Source organism: Rhinatrema bivittatum, chromosome 1 (assembly GCF_901001135.1).
Source record: "Rhinatrema bivittatum chromosome 1, aRhiBiv1.1, whole genome shotgun sequence".
Taxonomy (NCBI): Eukaryota; Metazoa; Chordata; class Amphibia; order Gymnophiona; family Rhinatrematidae; genus Rhinatrema; species Rhinatrema bivittatum.
In genome coordinates, this window is record NC_042615.1 from 403368206 (window position 1) to 403388764 (window position 20559).

The following is a 20559-nucleotide window of genomic DNA, read 5'->3' on the forward strand; positions in this document are numbered from 1 at the left end:
TAGAGAGATAACGTTCCTGGATGGAATAAATGATAGCTTTATGGAGCAATTGGTTCAGGAACCAACGAGAGAGGGAGAAATTTTAGATCTAATTCTCAGTGGAGTACAGGACTTGGTGAGAGAGGTAATGGTGGTGGGGCCGCTTGGCAATAGTTATCATAATATGATCAAATTTGATTTAATGACTGGAAGAGGAACAGTGTGCAAATCCAAGGCTCTTGTGCTAAACTTTCAAAAGGGAAACTTTGATAAAATGAGAAAAATTGTTAGAAAAAAACTGAAAGGAGCAGCTACAAAAGTAAAAAAATGTCCAAGAGGCATGGTCATTGTTAAAAAAATAAATACCATTCTAGAAGCACAGTCTAGATGTATTCCACACATTAAGAAAGGTGGAAAGAAGGCAAAACGATTACCGGCATGGTTAAAAGGGGAGGTGAAAGAAGCTATTTTAGCCAAAAGATTTTCATTCAAAAATTGGAAGAAGGATCCAACAGAAGAAAATAGGATAAAGCATAAACGTTGGCAAGTTAAATGTAAGACATTGATAAGGCAGGCTAAGAGAGAATTTGAAAAGAAGTTGGCTGAAGAGGCAAAAATTCACAGTAAAAACTTTTTAAAATATATCCGAAGCAGAAAACCTGTGAGGGAGTCAGTTGGACCGTTTAGTGAAGAGGATGTTGGGGAGGTACCCGTAATGGAGAAGGTTTTCATGGGTAATGATTCAGATGGACTGAATCAAATCACGGTGAACCTAGAAGATGTGGTAGGCTTGATTGACAAACTGAAGAGTAGTAAATCATCTGGACCGGATGGTTTACACCCCAGAGTTCTGAAGGAACTAAAAAATGAAATTTCAGACCCATTAGTAAAAATTTGTAACCTATCATTAAAATCATCCATTGTACCTGAAGACTGGAGGATAGCAAAAGTAACCCCAATATTTAAAAAGGGCTCCAGGGGCGATCCGGGAAACTACAGACCGGTTAGCCTGGAAAAATAGTGGAAAGTGTTCTAAACATCAAAATCACAGAACATATAGAAAGACATGGTTTAATGGAACAAAGTCAGCATGGATTTACCCAGGGCAAGTCTTGCCTCACCAATCTGCTTCACTTTTTTCAAGGAGTTAATAAACATGTGGATAAAAGTGAACCGGTAGATGTAGTATACTTGGATTTTCAGAAGGCGTTTGACAAAGTTCCTCATGAGAGGCTTCTAGGAAAAGTAAAAAGTCATGGGATAGGTGGCGATGTCCTTTCGTGGATTGCAAACTGGCTAAAAGACAGGAAACAGAGAGTAGGATTAAACGGACAATTTTCTCAGTGGAAGGGAGTGGACAGTGGAGTACCTCAGGGATCTGATTTGGGACCCTTACTTTTCAATATATTTATAAATGATCTGGAAAGAAATATGACGAGTGAGATAATCAAATTTGCAGATGACACAAAATGGTTCAGAGTAGTTAAATCATAAGCAGTTTGTGATAAATTGCAGGAAGACCTTGTGAGACTGGAAAATTGGGCATCCAAATGGCAGATGAAATTTAATGTGGATAAGTGCAAGGTGATGCATATAGGGAAAAATAACCCATGCCATAGTTACACAATGTTAGGCTCCATATTAGGTGCTACAACCCAAGAAAGAGATCTAGGTGTCATAGTGGATAACACATTGAAATTGTCGGTTCAGTGTGCTGCGGCAGTCAAAAAACCAAAGAGAATGTTGGGAATTATTAGAAAGGGAATGGTGAATAAAATGGAAAATGTCATAATGCCTCTGTATCGCTCCATGGTGAAACCGCACCTTGAATACTGTGTACAATTCTGGTCGCCACATCTCAAAAAAGATATAATTGCGATGGAGAAGGTACAGAAGAAGGGCGACCAAAATGATAAGGAGAATGGAACAGCTCCCCTATGAGGAAAGACTAAAGAGGTTAGGACTTTTCAGCTTGAGAGAGAAGGCTGAGGGGGGATATATGAGAGGTCTAGAACGGGTAGATGTGAATCGGTTTATTTACACTTTCGATAATAGAAAGGACTAGGGGGCCCTCCATGAAGTTAGCATGTGGCACATTTTAAAACTAATCCGAGTGGTTAGTGCAGTTAGTGTAGCTGGGTTGAAAAAAGGATTGGATAAGTTCTTGGAGAAGTCCATTACCTGCTATTACAAAGTCCATTACCTGCTATTACAAAGCTAACGAGCTAGCCAACTACTTCAAGACAAAAATCACTAACCTTACCCATTCAATTACATCCAATAGCCCCACCTTAACACACCATCTAACAACAGTGCCGCAACAAAACACAAGCTTGGACTCATTCGAGCTCACTTCTTCACTGGAGATCGAAAATACACTCAAAAACTAAAACCATCCTCACACCCATCAGACCCATTACCAACAAATCTCCTCATTGCCCATACCAAACACCATCTCAAAACCAATAGCAGAAATTATCAACACATCCCTGTCTCAAGGCTCAGTTCCTAACCAGTTAAAATTGGCAATCCTGAAAACCGTTACTGAAGAAACCAAATGCTTCTCCATCAGACCCAGCTAACTTCCGACCGATTGCAAACTTACCACTCATCGCCAACTGATGGAAAAAAATTGTCACACAAGCACTGTCAGAATATCTGGAAGATCATAACATTCTATCCTCAGCTCAATATGGCTTCCGAAAACGACCTAAACACCGAATCTCTCTTATTATCGCTCACTGATACCATCCTCGTGAACCTGGAGAGAAAAACAATCTTACCTGCTGGTTCTACTTGATCTTTCTGTGGCGTTTGATACGGTAAAACATACTACACTTATAGACCAACTAACTAATATAGGGATCAAAGGCACAGCTCTCAAATGGTTTCACTCCTTCCTAAGCAACAGATTCTACAAAGTAAAGATAAACAACAAAGAATCGCATCCAATCCTTACAGAGCAAGGAGTCCCGCAAGGATCCTCACTTTCTCCCACCCTATTCAATATCTACCTCCTCCCTCTCTGTCACCTACTCTCAAACCTCAAGCTTACCCATTACCTCTATGCAGACGACATTCAAATCCTTCTCCCGATTACAGAATCCCTTCAAAAAACCATCACTTACTGGAACGAATGCCTACAGCCCATTAAGGAATTACTCTCAAGCCTCAACCTAGTATTGAATGCCAATAAAACCGAAATGCTCATTGTCTCTCAGGATCCTCTCACAATCTCCTCTAGCTTCTCTCTACCAAACGCTAATAACATGTTCTCACCGGACGTCAGAAACCTTGGAGCATGGCTTGACAATCATCTTAACCTAAAAAAGTTCGTAAACAATACCACGAAGGACTGCTTTTACAAACTGCAAGTCCTCAAAAAACTTAAACCCCTCCTTTATTTCTCCGACTTCAGGCTAGTACTTCAATCCATAATATTATCAAAGCTCGACTATTGCAACTCCCTGCTACTAGGTCTACCCAACAACACGATCAAACCATTACAGATGGTACAGAATTCTGCTGCCAGAATTCTAACAAGCACTAACAAAAAAGATCACATCACCCCAATCCTTAGTAATCTACATTGGCTTCCCATTAAACAAAGGATACTCTATAAGGTACTCACAATCATCCACAAAGCGACAAACAAAATAGCTCCCATCACGTTAAGCTTTCAACTCCAACCGCAACACATCTTCCAGACCTATCAGAAGCGCTTACAAAGGATCACTGCAGGCCCAACAGTAAAAATCATCTCTGAGCAAAAGAGCGCTATCCTTAGCAGGCCCCCACCAGTGGAAACATGCTCCCCCCAAATCTAAGACTTGAACCCAATCATCAAGAGTTCAAAAAAAGGCTAAAGACTCTTCTTTCCAACAAGCCTTCCCAGACTCACAATCCTACCAAGACGGAAAGTCTTCCAAATAAGAAGTATCCCCTAATTATGGTCACCATACCAAGTCCTACCTTCAGGTCTCTGCAAATAAGAAGTATCCTCTTCAAATCCTCTGCAAATCCTCTGCAAATCCTCTGCAAATAAGAAGTATCCTCTTCCAAATAAGAAGTATCCCCTAATTATGGTCACCATACCAAGTCCTACCTTCAGGCTCTGCAACTGGACAACAATCTTTGAGTTCTAAAAATTAATCTTATTTATATTTTCCTCTGCAACTGGACTACAATTCTAAGTTCAAAATTTCATTTTATCTTATTATTTATATTTGGCATGGTTAATATGTCACTATATCCCAAGTTAAATATTTAAATTATACAGTTTATATTACATAATTTTATAATTACAAGTAAAACTATTCTATATTATTGATTATCATTATGTTAAATTGTCATCCAGTTATAATGTTCCATATGTACCACTGTTCTATGTAAAGCCCCCTTATCTCTGTTGGGCAGTTTATCGTTATATGTAAACCGGAGTGATTTATAGTCTCTATAAGAACCTCGGTATATAAAAATTAAAAATAAATAAATAATAAATATTAATTAAGTTGACTTAGAAAATAGCCACAGTTGTTACTAGCAACGGTAACATGGAATAGACTTAGTTTTTGGGTACTTGCCAGGTTTCTTATGGCCTGGATTGGCCACTGTTGGGAAACAGGATGCTGGGCTTGATGGACCCTTGGTCTGACCCAGTATTGCATGTTCTTATGTTTTATAGATGGACAAATGCATAGAGTAAATCAAATTTGTGTTGTATTTAAGTTATTCCTCTTAATATATTGCCTTTCTGCTTTGAAAAACAAAAGAACCAGACCACCATACATTGCTGGCTTGCACTTTGTGTCTTACTGCTGTAGTAGGGCCTGCTTAATGTAATGAGTAAGGATTCTGTGTTTTTTTTCAAGAGGAACTCAGGGTTGGTCTTAACAATTTTTCCTGCCTTTTGGGTCCTTTTCCATGGATTATAATTTTACATAAAATTGTTATAACATGTGAGAGTGTTACAGATGATTTCATATTTTCCTAGCACAAATTTTTTTTCAAGCTACAATGCTCCATCACAGTATAAATCCTGTTTCTTGTTCATTCATTCCTTCTCATTGATACTTTCTACTTGTGTTTTTCTCATCACTGTATTTTATTTCTTTTTATCTGCAGTATTTTTCTTCTTCTTAGCTCTGTTCCTTACCTTCCTCCGCCTCTGCAAAACCTGTTGATCACTTCTTTGCATGGAAAATGTTATTTTTTTTCCTTGTTTGTAAAACTTTAGTGAAGCACTTCATCACTGTAATCACCTTGAACATGCTATACTTTCTTCTTTTCCCAGCAAGGAACAGCTGCTGAACTTCGACAGCAATTTTACACCGACATGTCTTGTCCAGTCTGTTTACAACAGGCTACATATCCTGTTGAACAAACTGTGGCCATCTTTCTGTGGTAAGCAAATGCATGGCTTGGATTATGTTTTCAGAGGAGGAGAATAACCTGAAAAATGGTAAAAAGGAAGGCAAATTCTATGTACTAATCTCTCAATATTTTATATTTAATTTCCTCAGGTTATTGAGCATTCATTTCTAAATGTTTATGTTGTGTCTGACCTCTATGACTCGAGCAAGTTATTTCAAGCAAGGAAGGCTTTTCCCTGATCACATATTTATAACAGGTTCAGAACTGGCCCATAGAGCACATACTTATAGTGGGTTTATGCTCTATGTGAGTTACAGGCTCGGTGCCAGGGCCAATCCTCTTCAGTGACATTAGGAAACAGTTCAAAGGGAAAATGTGCCTGTATGTAGATGATATAAAAATATGCAACAGAATAGGCCTGGCAGAGGGAGAAGATACAATGGAAAAAACCTTGGAAAAATAGTCAAAATGTGTACAATTCTGGTGACCAAGTTTTCAAAAGGATATAAACAGGATGGAGTCGGACCAGAGGGTGGCTACTATAATGGTCAGTGCTCTAAAGCAGCGATTCTCAACTGGTATGTTGCTGAGCACCAGCAGGTGTGTCGCGGCTTCCGGTTGTCCCATTGTTCTGGTTGTGCTTCCCTCCAGTGGCGTATTAAGTATCAATAAGACCTGTCAACTTAATTGTTTAAGGTCTTTTTCTTTTCTTTCCTTTATCTTTTGGTCATCAATGTTACAACGTTATTGTTAAATTTTGAACTTATGTACCCTGTTCCAAGTTTCATAACCTTGTTCTGTGTAATGCCTTTTGGAATTTTCATGTTCTGTTTCAATGTAAACCGATGTGATCTTTATTTCATATAGGAACACCGGTATAAAAAATCTAAAAATAAATAATAAATTAAGTGAGGGCGAGGGGGGCAGTCCAGGCCGGGGTGACAACAGGGGGGGTGAAGTGCCATTGCTGCTAGCAGGAAGGTCCTGCAGCGGCATGGAGAAGTGATATGCTGGCGGGGTTCCTACTCCAGCAAAAGCGAGGTCCTGCACAAGAAGAGGCCAGCGGCAGATGAAGACAAAGCCCTGTGTGCTGCCAGCATTTCTTGGGAACTGGCGGCAGAAGAGGAGGCCGCTGCGGTGTCGCCGGCATTTCCCAGAGCCAGTGGCAGAAGAGCCCTTGCTGTTCAGCCAGCAGCCGAAGAGCTCCAAAATGTATATGACAGAGCAAGAGACTGGCCCTGTGAGAATAAGTCCCTGTGTGTGTATATGAGGGTGTGTGTATGTGTGTGTGTATGAGAGGGTGCCTGTGTGTGTGTGCTTGTGTGTATGAGAGAGTATATGTGTGTGTGTGTGTGTATGAGAGGGTGAGTGTATATAAGAGTAAGTGTGTGTGTGTGCATATGTGTGAGAGGATGCCTGTGAATGTTTATGAGAGGGTGCCTGTGTGTGTGCAGGGATGGGGCGAGAGAGAGAAAGTGTGTGTGTGTGAGGCAGGAATCATGTGTGAGAGATACAGAAGAAGCGTGTCTGTGTGTGTGTAAGAGAGATGGAGGAAATATATGTTTGTCTCACACATATACACTCAAGCTCCTTCTGTCTCCCACCAAGCGTGTATATGTGAGAGAGACAGGACTGGTCAGGGAGTTGACTGGTGTATGTGAGAGACAGGGACTGGTCAGGGAGATGACTGCTGTGTATGAGAGACAGGGACTGGTCAGGGAGGTGACTGGTGTGTGTGTGTAAGAAACAGACTGGTCAGGGAGGTGACAGGTGGGGATTTGTGTGAGAGAGAGACTGGTTAGGGAGGTGATTGGTGTGTGTGGGAGAGACAGACTGGTCAGGGAAGTGGCTGGTGGGGGTGTGAGAGAGAGTGACTGGTCAGGGAGGTGACTGGTGGCAGTGTGTGAGAGAGACTGGGCAGGGAGGTGACTGGTGTGTGTGTGAGAGAGATTGGTCAGGGAGGTGACTGGTGTGTGTGTGTGAGAGAGACTGCTCAGGGAGGTGACTGGTGTGTGTGTGAGAGAGAGGACTGTCAGGGAGATGACTGGTGTGTGTGTGTTGAGAGAGACTGCTCAGGGAGGTGACTGGTGTGTGTGTGAGAGAGACTGCTCAGGGAGGTGACTGGTGTGTGTGTGTGTGTGAGAGAGAGATTGCTCAGGGAGGTGACGTGTGTGTGTGTGTGTGAGAGAGAGATTGGTCAGGGAGGTGACTGGTGAAGGTGTGAGAGAGACTGGTCAGGGAGGTGACTGGTGTGTGTGTGAGAGAGACTGGTCAGGGAGGTGACTGCTGTGTGTGTGAGAGAGAAGACTGGTCAGGGAGATGACTGGTGGCGGTGTGTGAGAGAGACTGCTCAGGGAGGTGACTGGTGGGTGTGTGTGTGAGAGACTGGTCAGGGAGGTGACTGGTGGGGGTGTGTGAGAGAGAGACTGGTCAGGGAGGTGACTGGTGGGGGTGTGTGAGAGAGAGACTGGTCAGGGAGGTGACTGGTGGGGGTGTGTGAGAGAGAGACTGGTCAGGGAGGTGACTGGTGGGGGTCTGTGTGAGAGAGAGACTGGTCAGGGAGGTGACTGGTGGGGGTGTGAGAGAGACTGGTCAGGGAGGTGACTGGGGGTGTGTGAGAGAGAAGACTGGTCAGGGAGGTGGCTGGTGTGTGTAAGGAAGAGAGACTGGTTATGGATCTAATTGGGGTTGTATGTGTGTGACTGGTTGTGGGCCTTAAAAAAGAGGACCATGAGGACAAAGCTTCAGCAGCCACTGTTGCTTCTGGTGTGTGCTTTTGGCCTGCAAGGGAAGGAGTAGGAGAGTTAGTCTAGCTATGTATTTATTTATTTATTTAAAAATGTTTATATACCGCCTTTACAAACAGAGTTTAGTCAAAACGGTGTACAATATCATTGAAAAAAAAATAGAAATATAAGTATAAAATAATAAATAAAAAACGATATTAAAAATTACAAAAATATATAATATAAAGTAAAAAACTGAGGAGAAAAATAAAGAATAATTATAAATAGTGATTCATCATGAAAAGAAGCAATGTGCCATATGGGTAATTGTTTGATTATTTAGAGGGTGTGTCTTTAAATGCGATTTGAAAGAAATATGTTTTTAGAGATTTTTTTGAATTGTTTTGAGTTTGAAATAGATCTTAATGAATCTGGTAGAGCGTTCCAAAGAGTTGGACCTGATATAGAGAAAGCTCTTTTCCTGGTGATATCAAGGTGTGCCAGTCTAGGTGATGGTATGTCTAAAAGATTTTTGTTCATTGATCTTAAGTGTCTGGATGGTTTATATATACGAAGAAGAGAACAGAGGGTAGTAGAGTTAGAGTTATGCATAAGAGAGTGAACAATAGTTAAAATTTTGAACTGTATTCTATATTTAATCGGGTAACCAATGTAAGGACTGAAGTATAGGGGTAATATGATTTTTTTAATGAAGAACCTGATAAAATACGTGCAGCTGCTTTTCTGAACTAATTGAAGTGAATGAATTGTGCTATCCGGAAGGACCTATGTAAAGAGGAATTACAGTAGTCAAGCCCAGAGAAGTGATTGTAGAATAGTGCGAAAGTCATGGAAAAAAGCAGAGGTCGAAGTCGTTTCAAAAGTTGCAATTTATAAAAAGAATTCTTTGTTACCAGTGATATATGTTGTTTTAGAGATAGATCGGTGTTAATGGTCACATCTAATATTTTGCTGATTTGGATATTGGGATAGAAGTACCTTTGAACAGTAGATGAGATGGAGGACCATTGGTTGGTTCCGTAATAGATGACAGATGGATAATTTCAGTTTTAGCTGGGTTAAGTTTTAGTATTGTGGGATAGCCAAGTATTAATTGTTGTGAGATATAAAGATACTAAGAAAGAGTATGTGGCTTTTTAAGTTTATTTTCTTGATTGACTGCCATTTTTAATTGTGTATTATGTGATGTCTGCTGTTTTGAAATATTTTATTGGTATTTGGACAATTTTAAATAATTTTTATGAGTATTTAATTGTTAGATGTTATTCTGTTCATAAGCTGTTTTGTAACATTATTAGAATAGCTTTACAATTATTTCTGTGTGGGGATCTATAGCAGCTTGTTTAATTCTGTTTTCCTAATAGGAGGTGTATTTGTAGTGTTGCCATTTCATAAGTTGGGTTGTTATTTTTTGTGTTTCATAATGCAGGTGTAACTTTGTGCGGATTAGTTTGTGTGCATTATTGCAGATCCTGGAACTATGTTAGGTGCTATATTTCTCTTTCCATTTCTCCAGGTTTGCACTGTATGCAGAGTGGCTTCTTTGGGTTTCCATTCCAGTTTCTGTCTCCATATTTATAATTTGTGGGTTTTCTGTACTTGGTGCTACCTTTGGCGCTACCTTTGCCCTCACTATGTCGACATAGTGAGGGCAAAGGTAGCGCCGGCGCCATTTTGAATATTGGCAATACGGCCCGAGTGCAGAAGGTCGCTCCCGGACCCCCGCTGGACTTTTGGCAAGTCTTCTGGGGGTCAGGAGGCGCCCCCAAGCTGGCCAAAAGTCCCTGGGGGTCCAGCGGGGGTCCGGGAGCGATCTCCTGCACTCGTGACGTCGGGTCACAGGAACCAAAATGGCGCCGGCACTACCTTTGCCCTGTCATATGATAAGGGCAAAGGGCCACCGGCGCCATTTCTCTTAACACAGCCGTGGCCAGAGAGCGGGAGATCGCGCCAGGACCCCCCCCCCCCCCAACTGGACCCCAGGTAATTTAAAACATTTTGGGGGGGTTTGGGAGGGTGGAGGATTTATTTTAAAGGGTCGGGGTGGGTTTAGGGTTGTTTTGGTTGTGCCGGTTTTCCCACCCTCCCCCCCTCCCCCGATAAAACGATTTTTAACCTAAAAAACGAAGATGATCAGATTCCCCCCCCCCCTTCAGCCAAAATCGATCGTTAAGATGATCGATCACACGATTCACATCCCTACCAACTGGTCCAAAGAGCAGAACCCAGACCTGGGAATCAAATCCAGTGTGTTAGAGAATTTAAGTGCTGAATGTTGTGCTTTCATGGTTATGGATTTATTTGTTTTCTCTCTTAGGTCCTTGTATTATTGCATACTGGAGGTATGGCTCATGGCTTGGTGCTATCGGTTGCCCAATCTGCAGACAAACGGTAAAGCTCCTGTAAACAGAATTTTGAACTTGGCCAGTTTTTATTCAGTTTTCTTTTTAAGTGGTTTTTCTAACGATGATATATTTGTAGCTGAATAATTTAAATAATGTTTTACAGAAGTGAAACTATAATTGGCGCAAACTCATCTAAAAATGGGGATCTATCATATTGAATACTCCAAAATAGAAACTAGACCACCCTTATTCTATATAGTTACGAAGGATCTCATTTGGAAATAACTAACAGTGGTATAAAACCTTTACCAAAAAGCAAAAGATCTTTATTTCAGTTTGGTTCCTCTTTAAATATTATTTTATGAAACAGTCTTTTATAGATGTTACAAAAGCATAAACATAAACATAAGAAAACCTTAAAGACAAAAAATGCCACTCATTTTACCTGTCATGGTTTCTCTGATTGAGAAACACCACCCCAGGAGCAGTGCAGGTCTGCAAGATAAGGCAAGAGTCGGTCTTCTGCCTATCAGTCCCTTCCCCCGCAGTTTGAGCCTTTGGGTTCTGGGGCAGTACATCATGATGAGCTCTGGTTAAACTGGAACAAGGTAAGGCTTGGTATAGGCTGTTTGAGGCAAGGCTTGGTTCAGGATCTGGACAAGACAAAGCTTGGTACAGGAGCTGGGCGACGCAAGGCTGGAGCAGTGTTGGACTGGATAATGAAACTGGACAGGGAACAAGGACTGGGGTTGGGATAGCAAGTAGCACATTTAAGACTAATCTGAGAAAATTATTTTTTACTCAATGCACAATTAAGCTCTGGAATTTGTTGCCAGAGGATGTGGTTAGTGCAGTTAGTGTAGCTGGGTTCAAAAAAGGTTTGGATAAGTTCTTGCAGGAGAAGTCCATTAACTGCTATTAATCAAGTTTACTTAACTAGGAATTACTGCTATTAATTGCATCAGTAGCATGGGATCTTCTTGGTGTTTGGGTACTTGCCAGGTTCTTCTGACCTGGTTTGGCCTCTGTTGGAAACAGGATGCTGGGCTTGATGGACCCTTGGTCTGACCCAGCATGGCAGTTTCTTATGTTCTTAAAGCTGGAGATTAAGCTTGCTGAGGTGCACCTGGTGGAGGGGAAACAGCACCACAGGCTGAGTCAGAAGGCCAGCGAGGAGATGGCTTAGATAGCTCTGAACAGAGCTCACTGAAGGTCTTTGCTGTTGAAGCGGTGTCATAGCCGGCAGACTTAGAGCACGATGAGGCTGTGAAATAGGTGAAAACATGAAAACATACCAGAATATAAAAAGTAATATAAATTTTAACTAAAAGGTAGTTTATTATACCTTGAATTACACCTTTCAATTAAAGTTCTTAATACTTAAGGCTTTGGTACATGTATATCCAAAAGAGACATTATTTAGATGTATAATGGCAATTCCTTAGTTCATCAGTCCAAAATGCGGGAAAACAGGTCAATGTTTATTTATTTATTTATTTATTTAACATTTTTATATACCGCAATTCATGTAGCAAAGTTACATATCATTTCGGTTTACATTATAACTATAAACAAGCATGTAGGAATGCGATTACATAAAACAGGGGAGTAAACTAGGATAAGAGTGAAACAGGGTAATAAAACCATAACGTATAAAATAATAGTAATACTGCGATTATTTTTGAAAGATTGGATATAGCTCTGGGTGTGAATTAGGTTAATATAATATACGGACTATGGATCATTTATTTGTGATGAAGGAATGTAGAGTTGGAGTGTTGATCTACTATATAATCTGATCGGTAATCTAGTGGGGAGTCTGACGAATGGTAAAGTATGGTAAGAGTAATTAGTTGGCATTAATTAAATGCTTGCTCAAATAACCAAGTTTTGAGTCTCTTTTTGAAAGTGTTCGGGCATTGTTCTTGTCTTAGTTCTGGCGGTAAAGAGTTTATCCACAAAATCTTGTCTTAGTTCTGGCGGTAAAGAGTTTATCCACAAAAGTTCATATCCCTTAAATAACTGATAACAATTTCAAAGATAATCAGTCGCTGTTGTCAGAATGTTGAAAAGACCCCTACAAAGCCCTTTGTTTCATCCTATCACAGGTTTCTTCATGGGGTACATCACAGGAAAGCTATATCAGCAGTTTCAGTGAGATCCTTCTTGGCTGAAATGCACTCTGTAGAGACTAGTATCCATTGTTACATCAATGCGCAGTGTTCTCCATTTGTAAATAAATTCCTTAGTAGGAGTTTAATTATTATGCTGTATATTACTACTGTTGGATGTCATTCAAAGGAACTGCATGATGGCTGCCATTATATATAAATGTGTGTGTGTATATATATAAAAAATTTTGTATGTTTTACTTTTTCCCTTTTAAAACATTTTTTATCACTCTTTATATTTGAGCCCCACCCAGCTTTCCCAAGTAACTCTAAGAACTTTTTGCCAGCCTCTAGGGTTCCACTGTGGCAGCATTCATCTTCCCCCCTTCCTGGGCCTGAGCATACCACCTCTTTGGCACTCCCTTGCCTGACCGGGCCCAACAGACAGGGAATCTGAACCTGGATTCCTAATCATGCAGTTGCAGTGTACCATTGAAATGTCATGGTTTTTTTTTTTATCTGCCTCATTGTTTAATATTTATTTACTTTATATACTCTTTCAGAGAATATGAACGTGGCTTTTCATTTTAATGTTGCTGATTTACAATTGCTGTATCCTATGACTCCTTGTATATAGGATACTATTCTAGAGATTATCCACAGTACAAATAATGTCATTCAGTGGATGAGACAGAATGGCCTATTAGTGAATGTTAAGAAGATGGAAATATTGCCAATTTCCCATACTGTCGAATTAACTCTCTCCATCTTTTATCAGGTTGAGGAAGCTGATATATCTTTAGAGACAGCTCGAGCTTTAGGTGTATTATTTGATGCAAGATTTACTATGCAGCCTTAACTGCAGGAGGTAGTGAGGAGAGGTTTGTTTTTTTTAACTCAGGAAGCTACATAGGCTGTGTTTTATCCTTGAAAAGGATGACTTTAGGATTGCGATACAGGCTTTTGTTTTGACTTGTGAATTACTGCAATGCTCTTTATGTAGGACTGTCTAGGTGCTGTCTGTTAGAATTTTGCCTGCTATGCAGCCTCATCCTACCTTGCTGCAAGAACACCTCCAGCAGAGGCCTCTAGCAAACTTGGTTTCCAGTCTTGCCAAGCTCCTCCCCTCTGCCTGTACCACACCCAAGCTCTAGCCCCATTTAACCCTGCCTTGTCAGAACCTTTTTGTTATTTCATAGAGACCTCTTAGCTCTTTGACCTGGCCTCTCTCTTATTCTAAGCCTTGTGGCCCCTGGGTCTCCTGTTTCCTTGTTTCTAGCTCTGTGGCCTACTCAGGCCTTCCTCGTCTTAATCTTAGCAGTCTTTGGGTCTTCTCCTACGCTGCCTTGAGCCTCAGTGTTCCTTGTTCAGCCTCGTTCAGTTCTGTCTGCCTTGCCTAATCCTTTCCTTGTCCTGGTTTTGTGTGTCCTGTCCCAGTCCCTGTCTTGCCATGGTCTTGTCTGGACATAGTCTGTGTCTGTACTATGTCCCAATCTTTGTCCTGGTCTTGCTCCAGTTCAGTCCAGTTCTTGTTCCAGCCCAGCTTCAGCTTTGCTCCTTCCTACCCAGTCTTGATCCAGACCAGCCCAGCCTCCAGCCTTGTAAATCCAACCCAGCCTATTCCAGATTCCAGCCTTGTACCAGACCAGTCCCAGCCTGTTCTAAGCTTCCAGCCTTTTCCAGTCTAGTCCAGCCTGCTCCAGTTTCCAGTATGCAAGGCCATCTAAGCCAAGTCCTGCCAGCCCCCAGATCCCAAGGGGATTCAACCTGTAGGGGAGGGGACTGTCTAAGCAGAAGATAATCCAAGTTCCAGCATTACGGTCCTGCACTGTTTCAGAGAGGTATTCCCTTGTTCCTAGCACAGCTCCCCATGACACTATCTAAGCAACATTGCAGATTATAATGAAAGCGACAGCTAGGGTGAGCTCTGGTTGCCCTTTGTTCTTCATATAATACTGATACTAAAAGAGCTATTCAGGCTTCCTATTGAATTTCAAATAAGATTTAAGATTTTGATTCTTGTCCAGCGAATCTTATAGGGGGAATGTCCAGTTATTGAGTCTACAGTGGAGTTTGCATTCTGCATCTCAATAGTTGTTAGTTAATCCTGGGGCTAAAGAGGCGTGTTTATAGCAGACTTCCCATCGCGCCTTTTCTCAGGTTGCTCCAATATTATGGAATGGAATTCCTTTAAAAGTGCATTGGTTGAAGGTGAAATTAAGGGATATATTCTTTAGAGTTTGTGTGTGCTGAGGTAAAAAGCAAGCTAGAGATAGTTGTGTGTGTCTGAGGGTAGTTGTGTGTGTCTGAGGTAAAAAGCAAGCCAGAGATAGTTAATTCTAGTGTCTGTCTTCCCACCCACTCAACCTGTGATTTTTAGGCACAAGACACTTTCCCACCCACTCAACCCTTGATTTTTAGGCACAAGACACTTTCTGATTAAAAATCAATCAGGGTCTTATCTAAAACATAATATTGTACCCAGCCCTTATTGAAAGTTTAATCATCCCCTTGTAGGACACTAGCTGATTATTACTAAAGTTCACCTGTAAATTTAAAGTACTATCATCCAACTCCTTAGTATCCTAATTTAACTAGGAACTCAATAAAACTAAGATGAAGGCAGCAGTCCAGCAGCAAGAGGGGGGCTTTCCAGTCTTTTTGCATGGAGTGTCAGATGTATGATTTTTTACCCGCCGGTGAGAGATTGTATGTGTGCACTCGGTGCAAAGATCTCCTGGCTCTCAGGGAACAAGTCCGATCTCTGGAGGCTACAGTAGCAGACTTGGAGGAGCTGAGGGAGACAGAGAGGTATATTGACGAGACCTTCAGGGACATAGTAGCCAAGTCCCAAATCCATTCTGGCAGCCCCAGTGCTGCCTTGGATCAGAAAGGTCTCCCAATAGGAGAACATCACCCTGGTGTAGCAGGAAGTGATCCTGTAGCAAGAACCTGCTCTCCAGGTGATGTATTGTCCTCTCGCACTGAGGACAAATCTCCCAGGGCTACTGCCCAGGAAGGAAGGGTTAGGCCAGCCATCATAGTTGGTGATTCGATTATTAGAAATGTAGATAGCAGGGTGGCTGCTGGACGTGAAGACCGCCTGGTAACTTGCCTGCCTAGTGTGAAGGTGGCAGACCTCACGCGTCACCTAGATAGGATTATAGACAGTGCTGGGGAGGAGCCAGTTGTCGTGGTACATGTGGGCACCAACGACATAGGAAAATGTGGGAGAGAGGGTCTGGAAGCCAAATTTAGGATTTTAGGTAGGAAGCTGAAATCCAGAACGTCCAGGGTGGCATTCTCTGAAATGCTTCCTGTTCCACGTGCAGGTCCCCAGAGGCAGAGAGAGCTCCAGAGTTTCAATGCGTGGATGAAACGATGGTGCAGGGAAGAGGGATTCAGCTTTGTAAGGAACTGGGGAAACTTTTGGGGAAAGGGGAGACTTTTCCGAAAGGATGGGCTCCACCTTAACCAGAGTGGAACCAAGCTGCTGGCACTAACTTTCAAAAAGGAGATAGAGCAGCTTTTAAACTAGAACAAGGGGGAAAGCCGACAGTCACTCAGCAGTGCATGGTTCAGAGAAATGTATCCTTGAAGGATACTAATGAAACAGGAGAGTTAGGGCATCCCAACAGAGAGATTCCATTAAATGCAAACATAGTTCATATACCTATATGTAAAAAATCACCAAAGCTAATGAGTTCCGAATTATCCCAAACAACTGAAAAGCAGGTTGTTAAAACAAGCAAAAACCACACTTTGAAATGTCTGTATGCCAATGCCAGTAGTCTAAGAAGTAAGATGGGAGAATTAGAGTGTATAGCAGCAAATGATGAGATTGACCTAATTGGCATCACAGAGACTTGGTGGAAGGAGGATAACCAATGGAACAGTGCTATATCAGGGTACAAATTATATCGCAATGATAGGAAGGATCAACTTGGTGGGGGTGTGGCACTTTATGTCCGGGAGGGTATAGAGTCCAACAGGATAAAGATCATACAAGAAACTAAATGCTCAGTAGAATCTATATGGGTAGAAATCCCAAGTGTGTTGGGTAAGAGTATAGTGACCATTTTGTCCACCTGGTCAAAATGGTCAGACAGATGATGAAATGCTAAGAGAAATCAGGGAAGCTAACCAATTTGGCAGTGCAATAATAATGGGAGATTTCAATTACCCCAATATTGACTGGGTAAATGTAACATCAGGACTTGCTAGAGACATAAAGTTCCTGGATGTAACAAATGATTGCTTCATGGAGCAATTGGTTCAGGAACCAACAAGAGAGGGAGCTATTTTAGATTTAATTCTTAGTGGAACGCAAGATTTGGTGAGAGAAGTAACGGTGGTGGGGCCACTTGGCAACAGTGATAATAACATGATCAAATTTAAAGTAATAACTAGAAGGGGGACAATAAGTAAATCTGCAGCTCTTACACTAAATTTTAAAAAGGGAAACTGATAAAATGAGGAAAATAGTTAGAAAAAAACTGAAAGGTGCAGCTGCAAAGGTTAAAAGTGTTCAACAGGCATGGACATTGTTTAAAAATACAATCCTAGAGGCGCAGTCCATATGTATTCCGCGCATTAAGAAAGGTGGAAAGAAGGCAAAATGATTACCATCATGGTTAAAAGGTGAGGTGAAAGAGACTATTTTAGCCAAAAAACCATCCTTCAAAAATTGGAAGAAGGATCCATCTGAAGAAAATAGGATAAAACATAAGCATTGTCAAGCTAAGTGTAAAACATTGATAAGACAGGCGAAGAGAGAATTTGAAATGAAATTGGCCATAGAGGCAAAAACTCATAATAAAAACTTTTAAAATATATCCAAAGCAAGAAACCTGTGAGGGAGTCGGTTGGAACATTAGATGACAGAGGGGTTAAAGGGGCTCTTAGGGAAGATAAGGCCATTGCAGAAAGACTAAATGAATTCTTTGCCTCCGTGTTTACTAATGAGGATGTTGGGGAGATACCAGTTCCGGAGATGGTGTTCAGGGGTGATGAGTCAGGCGAACTGAACGAAATCACTGTGAACCTGGAACATGTAGTAGGCCAGATTGACAAACTAAAGAGCAGAAAATCACTTGGACCGGATGGTATGCATCCTAGGGTTCTGAAGGAACTCAAAAATGAAATTTCTGATCTATTAGTTAAAATTTGTAACCTATCATTAAAATCATCCATTGTTCCTGAAGACTGGAGGGTGGCCAATGTAACCCCAATATTTAAAAAAGGCTCCAGGGGCGATCCGGGTAACTATAGACCAGTGAGCCTAACTTCAGTGCCGGGAAAAAATAGTGGAAACTATTCTCAAGGTCAAAATCTTAGAGCATATAGAAAGACATGATTTAATGGAACATAGTCAACATGGATTTACCCAAGGGAAGTCTTGCCTAACAAATCTGCTTCATTTTTTGAAGGGGTTAATAAACATGTGGATAAAGGTGAACTGGTAGATGTAGTGTATTTGGATTTTCAGAAGGCGTTTGACAAAGTCCCACATGAGAGGCTTCTACGAAAACTAAAAAGTCATGGGATAGGAGGCGATGTCCTTTCATGGATTACAAGCTGGTTAAAAGACAGGAAACAGAGAGTAGGATTAAAGGGTAAACAGTGGAGTGCCTCAGGGATCTGTACTTGGACCGGTGCTTTTCAATATATATATAAATGATCTGGAAAGGAATATGACAAGTGAGGTTATCAAATTTGCGGATGATACAAAATTATTCAGAGTAGTTAAATCACAAGCAGACTGTGATATCTTACAGGAGGACTTTGCAAGACTTGAAGATTGGGCATCCAAATGGCAGATGAAATTTAATGTGGACAAGTGCAAGGTGTTGCATATAGGGAAAAATAACCATTGCTGTAGTTACACGATGTTAGGTTCCATATTAGGAGCTACCACCCAGGAAAAAGATCTAGGCATCATAGTGGATAATACTTTAAAATCGTCGGCTCAGTGTGCTGCAGCAGTCAAAAAGCAAATAGAATGTTAGGAATTATTAAGAAGGGAATGGTTAATAGAACGGAAAATGTCATAATGCCTCTATATCGCTCCATGGTGAGACCACATCTTGAATACTGTGTACAGTTCTGGTCGCTGCATCTCAAAAAAGATATAGTTGCGATGGAGAAGGTACAAAGAAGGGCAACCAAAATGATAAAGGGGATGGAACAGCTTCCCTATGAGGAAAGGGCTGAAGATGTTAGGGCTGTTCAGCTTGGAGAAGAGATGGCTGAGTGGGGGATATGATAGAGGTCTTTAACATCATGAGAGGTCTTGAATGAGTAGATGTGACTCGGTTATTTTCACTTTCGAATAATAGAAGGACTAGGGGCATTCCATGAAGTTAGCAAGTAGCACATTTAAGACTAATCGGAGAAAATTCTTTTTCACTCAACGCACAATAAAGCTCTGGAATTTGTTGCCAGAAGATGTGGTTAGGCAGTTAGTGTAGCTGGGTTCAAAAAAGGTTTGGATAAGTTCTTGGAGGAGAAGTCCATTAACGGCTATTAATCAAGTTTACTTAGGGAATAGCCACTGCTATTAATTGCATCAGTAGCATGGATCTTCTTAGTGTTTGGGTAATTGCCAGGTTCTTGTGGCCTGGTTTTGGCCTCTGTTGGAAACAGGATGCTGGGCTTGATGGACCCTTGGTCTGACCCAGCATGGCAATTTCTTATGTTCTTATGCATACAGTGAATGACTATAAATGTTTTAGGAAATTTTTGAAAGCATACTTGTTTAGGGATGCTTTTAAATGAATACTACTTTTATTTATATCTTTGCTGATATGTTGATTTTAAATGTTTTTATGATGTTGTGATCCACTTTGAACAATATTTTTGGTAAGAGTGCAGAATATAAGATTTTGTAAATAAAAATGGAGGTCCATATTCAAAAACCATTTAGATGGATAATTCCCAAGCTATCCGTCTAAATGGAAAATGTGCCATGTTCAGCCACTTATCCAGCTAAATTATAGCCAGATAACTACTTATCTGGCTGTAATTTAACCGTATAAAAAGGGGCACTTCATGGGTGTTCCTGGGAAGGGGTTCAGTTACCTGACTAACCTAACTGAATATCAGGTATATCTGGCTAGTTGGATAACTTTAGACCTGCTTCTGGCTTCATGTGGCTAAGTAGCGCCGTCATCAAAATCAATGAAAGATTCAGAGGGCTAATCCCCTGCCTCCCTCCCTCCGTTAATAAAAAGGCCCTCAGGCTTGTACTCATCTACCCCCTCCCCCCCTAAACCTTTGTTAAGACTTAGGATGGGGCATATCATATCTCTTGGTTAGGCAGAAATTGCCTCGGTAACATTGACCCATTTTACCAAGACTCAATTATTTATTTCAGACTTTGCCTATATGGATTTCTAATGGTATGCTTAAAATGTGGCAAAGACGAATCATGCATTATATATGGCAATGGAGACGACTTAGGGTGACATGTAGGGTATTATTTCAGCCTAAACTAAAAGGTGGTTTATCTGAAACGTTTTTATTGTTTACATGAACAATTCAACAGAACAGAGGATGCTGTGTTTCTGATACATCCTTGAGCAAATTACATGAAATTGAAAATATAAAGTATTTATACAGAACCCCATCTCCTTCCCCCCTTCCCTTTCATCTTCTCCCCCCCCAATCCACCCTATAACAGTACGAAAAGACACAAAAGCCACACTGTGTCAACAAAACAAGGAACAACAGAGTTAAAGGTTCCACTATAGATACCAGAGATCTAGGAAAAAAGAAAAAATAAAGAACTGTTTAATTGTTCAAAATCAAACTCCTGGATCTGTGTGGGAGAGCCTAGATATATGGGTCCCATGTCATCAGAAACTTTCGTCGTTGAAGAGGAGAACATCGAGAAGCTAGATTGTCCATTCGCATCATGTGGTAAAAATGATTTCGCCATACCCAAAAGGATGGGGCATCTGTACCCTTCCAGTCAAAAGCATCACTTTTTTCCCCACCAGGCAG

General features: G+C 41.1%; 1 protein-coding gene across 1 annotated transcript in view; it reads left to right on the forward strand.

Annotated features, from left to right (window-relative positions):
• The window catches only part of RNF170 (ring finger protein 170), a 344363-nt gene that overhangs the window by 172989 nt on the left and 150815 nt on the right, over positions 1 to 20559 (forward strand). Inside the window, 3 exon segments of the mRNA XM_029602052.1 lie at positions 5273 to 5354; positions 5357 to 5377; positions 10411 to 10490. Coding sequence (XP_029457912.1) covers positions 5273 to 5354; positions 5357 to 5377; positions 10411 to 10490 — 183 coding nt within the window.